This window comes from Apus apus, chromosome 18 (assembly GCF_020740795.1).
Source record: "Apus apus isolate bApuApu2 chromosome 18, bApuApu2.pri.cur, whole genome shotgun sequence".
Lineage (NCBI taxonomy): Eukaryota > Metazoa > Chordata > Aves > Apodiformes > Apodidae > Apus > Apus apus.
The window spans coordinates 4231025-4238431 of NC_067299.1; the positions used below are offsets into that span (position 1 = coordinate 4231025).

The 7407-nt window shown below is 42.0% G+C and overlaps 1 protein-coding gene across 2 annotated transcripts; it reads right to left on the minus strand.

Annotated features, from left to right (window-relative positions):
- Positions 1-432: 432 nt before the first annotated feature.
- Positions 433-7357, minus strand: TUBD1 (tubulin delta 1). 2 transcript variants are annotated; one of them, XM_051636069.1, is made up of 9 exons: positions 7279-7357; positions 6052-6246; positions 5295-5442; positions 4983-5199; positions 4260-4491; positions 3323-3487; positions 2487-2627; positions 1775-1958; positions 433-769 (listed from the first exon to the last, which is right to left on the minus strand). In XM_051636069.1, the coding sequence occupies exons 2-9, from the start codon at positions 6221-6223 to the stop codon at positions 667-669; spliced, it is 1362 nt and encodes a 453-aa protein (XP_051492029.1). In that variant the 5' UTR covers positions 6224-6246; positions 7279-7357; the 3' UTR covers positions 433-666. The 2 variants fall into 2 exon arrangements, with proteins under 2 accessions (XP_051492029.1, XP_051492030.1); XM_051636070.1 differs by lacking the exon at positions 2487-2627.
- Between the last annotated feature and the right edge of the window lie 50 nt (positions 7358-7407).

Below are 7407 nucleotides of genomic sequence, written 5' to 3' on the forward strand. Positions count from 1 at the left end.
ATTCTGTATAATATCTAATATTACTTGAGGATAACAGAGGAAAATTAAGAAGTCTTCATACCTTTTTTTTTTTTAAAGATGGTTCAAAACTTCTGCTGTTTTGTTAATGTCCTTAAAGTAAAATTTAAGTCTTAGTTTGCTTTAAAAGAACAGGTGGCAAGACTATTGTCTCTTAGCCAAGGAGAGTTTGGATTAATAATTCTGATTCATTGCATTTTTATCATTATCAAAGCATTCTTAGGCAAAGCATTCAGGGCAAACCTGAAACTGGAGGATCAGGAATGGTTTACTACTTTAGTCAAACACACAATTAATTTTTAGCACACAGTAGTTCATGATAGTTTAGATGCTGAGAGAGAGAGAAAAACCCTTCTATACAGACTTTCTTTATGAAAAATATCCAAGTGGCAAAGATTTTGTTCAAAAACTTAGTTATGATACATGAAAAATTTATTGAAAAATAGCCATTTATTAGATGTAATAAATATTAATAATACCTGCCCATATGAATATATTCAGTTCTTACTTTTCTCACACACACACACTGATTACAAGACTGAAAAACAGCTACAGTCCAGTAATTTATAGATTTCAGAAAGCTGATGGAGGGTTTTCCAGTGCTGGGTTCTTTCAGGAAAGCTCCAGTTCAGTCCATTTCCAAAAAAATCAAAGGGTGGTGTAACTGGAGATAACTTGTTCCAGAGTTGTGAAGCTGTCCAGGAAATCTTCCTCTTCTATTCCATATTTAGTGTACTGGTGAATATAGGCTCTGTGTGTTGAGGTCACAGTAGGAAAATGGGTCAGATGTTAGAAATCAGTGAAATCATATTGTATAGTTATTATAACAACTTCAGCTGAAGATTGGGCTTCACCCAGTAACCATGCTGGGTAGGTACTGCTGTGCTCTCTTGAACTCATTTTGTAATTCTTACTTATTGATAAGTCATGACTTGTTTTTTTTTTTTCTAATAGCTTTTCTAACTTTGTGGATTGCTTAAGGAAACAAAACTGCAGCTGGCAAAACTGGGCTAACTGGGAATGGAAGGAGAAGTAATTATTAAATGAGAAAAGGAATTTCTAGATTTGAGATGCAAAGCCTAAACCTGTGTGTGTGGGAGAGCTTGCTTCTCATCACTGGTGTTTCTGCAGCAGGTGGGAAAACCAGGAGCTGAGATAGTGGAAGCAGTTTCTCTCCCTTTGGCTTTTAATTGCAGAATCCCTGTGCTAAATATTAATCTGCTGTGACATCCAGTAACCTTGGCTTCATGATGATCAAGGTAAAGGGGCAACTATTTTCTAGGTTTCTTGGTTCTAAAGAAAAATCAAACTAATAGCATGAGAGCCTTAGTAAACACACAAATCCCCTAGATGTTTCTGAACTGAGCCAGGAACTTGTTTCCTGGACTGTGCAGCATGTCTGTACACAATTCAGAAACTAAATGCTCAGTAATAAAAGAGTTTTCTGTGTTATTTTTAGAATGGTCATACTGGAATGCACTAAATTTGGGGAGGTTTAGTACTGAGAAAATAGTCAAACTGACAGCACTAGAATATGTGGTCTCACTTATCCACAGACATAAGAAGCCCTGTTCTGTTCCTCACCCTGCCATCATATTTCAAGTCTAAAAACGTTTCCACCTAAAATGCAGGGACAGTCCTCATGCTTATTCCCCACTGCTTTGCTGAAGGACTGAGCTGTATTTACAATGATTTTGCTAATACTGGAGATATTGGCAGCTATAAATGAAGGATCAGTGTAATTGTTTTCACTTACTTGGAAGCAAACATATTCCAAGCTTTTCCTACAACATTGTCAAGAGGTTTCAGCAGGAACTGGCTGTTGCTGACCAAAGCAGCTGACTTTTCATACTTGTTAAATGCTCTTGGTGTTTTCCATGCACGAAAAGCATCCTGAGGGTTTAGCCATGATGTATATAATGAGGGATCTTGGAAACCTCCTGCAGCAGAAATAAGAGAGCCCTTTGTGACAAAGGTAAAGCTACAAGCTCCTCCATCTTGGTCTCAGTAGTGCTGTGTGACCTGATCACTGCTCGACAGATCAATTCAGCCCTTGAAATCTGCAGAGTGGTCAGCCTGTTGAAAACAACTGATTTCAGCAGATTCTTCAGACTCTCTAGACACGTACTCTTGCCTTGGTACTTCATCTGCAAGCTATGCTCACCACTCCACAAGTGGCTAAATATACTTTCAGACAATATAGCCAAGAATTCTATCATATATACAGACTTCAGTCTCTTCCTCCTTCCCTGAAGTGCTTCAGGAAACACAGAGGGCTCAGTTGTAAACACAACAGCCCTCAGCAATTAAACAATGTGGCCTTGGACATGAAAATGTTTCTAGAGGGAATATTGACCTTATTAGTGAAATGTGTGGCCTTGGGGTTTTTTCCCTTTCATCAGATATGGTTGCAAAGAAAACAGAGATGTGAAACATGAATCACTGAGGTGTCTGGAGTTTCTCCTTACCTAAGTCTACACCGTGTAAATCTTTTCCTCGCAGGATAACCAGGTTGGCAATGGAAGTATTGAAATGTGGGGGCTTGTTTGTGGAATGACTGGAGGGGATGGAGGAGCCTTGACGTGGTGGTTGTACTTGCCAATCAATACCTATGAGATTTTTGGCAAAAAAAAAAAAAAAGATACAAAAGAAAGTGAAATTGTAAAGAAATACAGATTCAAACTAGTTGAAGAGTCAGAGGGTAACTCACAGTGTCCCCACAGCTGAGATTATAGCAGGGTTTATAGTTTCTGCATGTTAGTTAAGCAGCAATTATGCAATTCTTGGAGAAAAACAGTGCTAATCCAGCAGTATTTGCCTGGCAGTCACTAGTCTCACCAGAGAAAATGGATACTGGTTTCTATACTTAGCCATCTGCCAGCCCATGCTTTGCATAACTGGAAGCTAGACTGAATGCCCCATGTAAATGATATGGGAGAGCTAAGCATGATTTTTATTAGAAGGTTTAAAAAGAAAAAGCACAGCAGACCTATCCAAGGAATGTTCCAAATGAATAATGTAAATTAAGTACAGGGCCAAAAACTGTTGGTTTACTTTGTGTATTTTCTGATAGTTATAATTAACTGGGATGTCTGGGAGCAAAAACAGGAGCAAGCTGTGGCAGCTGAGTGGACAGTTAAAGGAGCAGCTGGTTATGGAGAAGCAAATTCCTGCTGTCTGAGGGCAGCAACTCTCTCCTGAACTGACTAAAGCCAGGGAGCTCCACAAAACAGCAAGCTTCGTTTCTTCTGTAAAAATGTGTGCCTCAAGTGAGAGACACTGGAAGTGAGAGAATGCTTTTTACCTTCCTCCATTTTAGCATTGGCAATGAGCATCTGCCTTAAATGTTTGATGAGTGCAGGCCAACTGAAGGTGCTGTAAGCCAGGGAGTCCTCAGGCATCTGAGGTATGTTACGAAGACCCAACATCTTGAATTCAGGATGTGGAACTAATGTCTCCATTAAGTCTCCTGAAAAAAGAAATCAACAGCTGCTTGTGTTTGACAAGAATACTGCATAGGCTTGCTAAAATAGAAGAGTGTGAGGAATTGTACAAATAACTAGCAATTTAAGGTAAGAAACCAAGCCAGATATATAAAGGTTTAATTTGACACACATCAGACAAAAAAATGCTAGCTTGCTATGTACTGCTGAGTTCCATACAGGCAGGCTAGCAGCTCTTATTTTACAATTTAGACTTTTCTCACTTTATAGCCTGGCTCAAAAGTCTCAAAGACCCTCTGCACTGCTAGAGAGATGGACAGACAGATGTGAAAATTTAATTTTATGAGCAAAACTCTGGGCAATATGGGTAACTTTCTCTAATCCCTTAAAGATACAGATGCCTGCCTGTCTTCTGAGAGTTAAACACAAAGCTGCCATTTTGTTTCAGTATATACAAACTTCTAATGTGAAATGTAAAACTCAGTCCAAATTAGTCCTGTACAAATTTTCTCTGAAATGTAAATAGGCACAAGGGTGTCTGTAGGCATCTGAAAAAGGAGAAACAGAGTTCTTTTGGTAAAGAATGAAACCAGAGGCTGGGAGATCTATTTTTGGCTCTGCTACAGAAGTGGGATTGAACTTCTAATTTAGTCTTTTGCTTCACACTTTTCCCATCTTAAAACTTGGGATGCATCTGAATGCTTGAGTGAGGAGACTGAAAAACTTCAATTCCCACCCTGAAGTGATTACAGGAATGTGTGTGAGAAGGCATCAGGCAGCTAAATTATAGTTAAATACCTAATGGGTTTCTGCTGTAGTGGGAGCCACTTTCTGCTGTGTAAACTGGCTGCAAAACACTCCCCAGCTGATGTGCAATGACTTGATTTACATCCCTGAAGGAGATTTGTTTAATGTTCATCAGCTGAGCACAGATCTTGTGGATGGCATCATTTTCATGAACAAGAAGGGCATCTGAAGACCGATACAGGTGAGACAGAGTCAAAACAGAGTTGTAGTTTTGAACAATGACCTAGAAACAAACAAACAACACACACAAATGAGAATCAAACCATTTCTTTTTCGTTCATAGTTCTCTGGGTACTGTCATTTCCTTAGTTATGATTTAGGAAATTGTTCATTTTCTTTGGCAAAGTGTGGAATAAGGTCAGGAGCTAGAAGGCCTTTTTCATGGAAAGAGAGCAAGACCTGTGAAAACCATGTTATCCTTCTCAGTTCATACAAATATGTAGAATAAAATCTGTCTGGGAACTGATGATAATACTGAGATACTGTCACAACACATGTCTGTTAGCTAATAGGGCTTCTCATGAAACCACATTATACTTGAGTACTTTTATTATCAAGAACCAAATATTAGGTAGAGAGTTCATTAGCTCAGTTTCTGTCTGTCCTGTCTGAACTTTAAAAAAGTAAAATGTATCTCTCTTCTAGTTCAATTCAGTTTAAAAGTAAGCAGTTATTATAAACTTGTAGAATATCTCTGGGAAATACAATATTCACCTCACCAGTGCCATAGGGCCAGATAACATGGTTTAGTATAAATGAGGTTGGAAAAGCATCTCTTAAACACTGGGTGACAAATGCTCCCAAGCCAGATCCTGTCCCACCAGCCATGCTCATGATTGTGAAAAATCCACCCAGTCGATCACATTTCTCTGCTTCTTTTTGTACCAGATTCATTATTACTTCTTTGTGTTTAGGCCCGTGAACAGAGTAACTGTTGAATAAAAGACAAAACAGCAGACGTGGCAGGTTATATCAGAGCAGGAGTCTAGACAGCTCATTAGCTTCTACTGAAGCAATTGTCCATACCCGTTTGCCCAGTTGTTCCCAGACCCTTGCTTCTGACAGAAGTGGGACTGATCATCATATTTCCAGTAGCCAGACCTGGCAGCTATTGACAGTGTTTGGCTGATTACTTTAGGTTCCATGTCCACAAGCACAGCCCGGGCAACAGGTCCTGGGTAGAAAGAAAAATGAAACAGAATAATGTGTGAGAATAATAGAACTTCTTAACGTAAGATAGATGGGCTTTTAGCACAGCCCAGATTGTATTCCTCCCACCCACAAAAGCCAAACTATGAACAGGACAGTGCAGGCAGGTGCAGAAAGGAGGCCTTGGCAATGCCCTGGATTTCTTGACAGCCATCTGTCATTCCAAAGACAAATCTGAACTCTAGAGACCATAGATCTTTTGGGAAAGAAACCACTTAATGTGTTTGATAACACCAAATTCAGATCCTCTGGATCCTACTCCATGGTCTGATCTATCTACAGTAGAAAGTGCAGACATTTGGAAGGAATGTATGAATGCATGCACATGTGCTCACTTTCCAGCTGTGTTACTGGCAGGCTTGCTCTGCAGCCTCAGATGCTTCCCTGTGCTGTGACTTTGCTTCCATGGCTGTTAGTGATGTTGTGAAGGCAGACAGAGGGTTGTGACAATTCTTCAAGACTGAAGGTAAAACTCATCCTTCAATGGAAGCTAAAAGACTTTTATTATTTCTGTACTCTTATCTAAGCTAGGCTGGCAACCAGACGCTCTGTGGGAAACAAACAAATGCTGTACCTCCAGATTCCTCCTCACTGAAAAAACGTTCTTGGCAAGCATCATGGTAGGACTCATTCTCCTTCTTGGAACACAAGCCGTGTGTGCCATGGACATCACCACAGATAGCACTGAACACCTCATGGCCAATCTGGTTGCCACACTGACCAAGCTGGAGTGTGACTATGGACATCCTTATTCACCTTGTATTTAAGCCTAAAAAAGAGAAGTATGCCTTTAGTCACTGTGGAAAAGAAGGGGGGGGGGAAGTTCTGATAAGTAGGATTCTCATGAGTTTTGCAAGTTTTGAGAGCTTCTAGTGAGGAGGAAAAGGCTATGCTACAACCACCAGCTATTTCTGGAGAAAAAGAGACTGTCAGCCCTTTCTCCTGACCATCAGAAGAATGCAGATGGCAGTTTACAGGGAATCAGTCTGTTTACTTTTGCTATACATCTGAAGGGAGCTGGAACCAACCACGCAGCAAGCAGAGTCTCCAGCCAACTTGCAGGATTAGGTTGTAAAAGCACTATAAGAAAGTACCAACTGCCTTTAGAAATGTGAAGCCTGTTCAAAAATTCTCATTTCCACTCCTGTACTGGGATGGGCCCGATGCCAAAAGCTGCCGAGGTGACAAAAGGATTCCCTAGAGCATTCCCCCTGCTTCCACCACAGACAGCAGCCTTTTTGATGCAGCACCGGTATGTCCTGACATCTTTTTTTCCCCGCTCAGCATTTTGCAGTAGCTCTGTTCCTCATTTGTCTCCTCTTCGCAGAAACAAGGTCAGTTTTTTTGAACTCGCTTCATTATTCTGGGCTGCTATTTTTCATTATCATCCCAGCTGTGCCAGAGCGCTTCTCTAACTGCATTCCTTGGATACCTTCCAGCGCTTGTAACCCGATCCCGCTGCCTTTTGCAGGCAGGTTTGTGCTATTTTTTGGTTCCTGGGCTTGATTTCAGCAGCGCTGCCAGTCTGCACCTCCCAGCCCGAGGCCAGCCGGGCTGTCAGGGCAAGGCCGAGTTCCTTCTCACCGCAGAAAGATAAATAAATACATCTCTACGTTATTTTCAGAAAAGGCTGATGTCCGACCCACGCGTGCGATGCCTATTTCGGTGTGCCGAAACGTGTTACCGGCGGGCAGGGCCCGGTTACCGGCGGGCAGGGCCCGGTTACGGCTGGCAGGGCCCGGTTACCGGCCGCCTGCCCCCGCCGCCGCCACGTTCGGTGCTCCCGCCACCCGGGCCTCACCTGGCTCGGCCACCTGCCTCCCTCCGGAGCCTTTTTCCTGGCCGAGCCCCTCCCGGGGTCCCTGCCCTCCCGGCCCGCGGGCAGACGCGCCTTCGAACAACCCGCTTCGCGCATGCTCAGAACGGACTC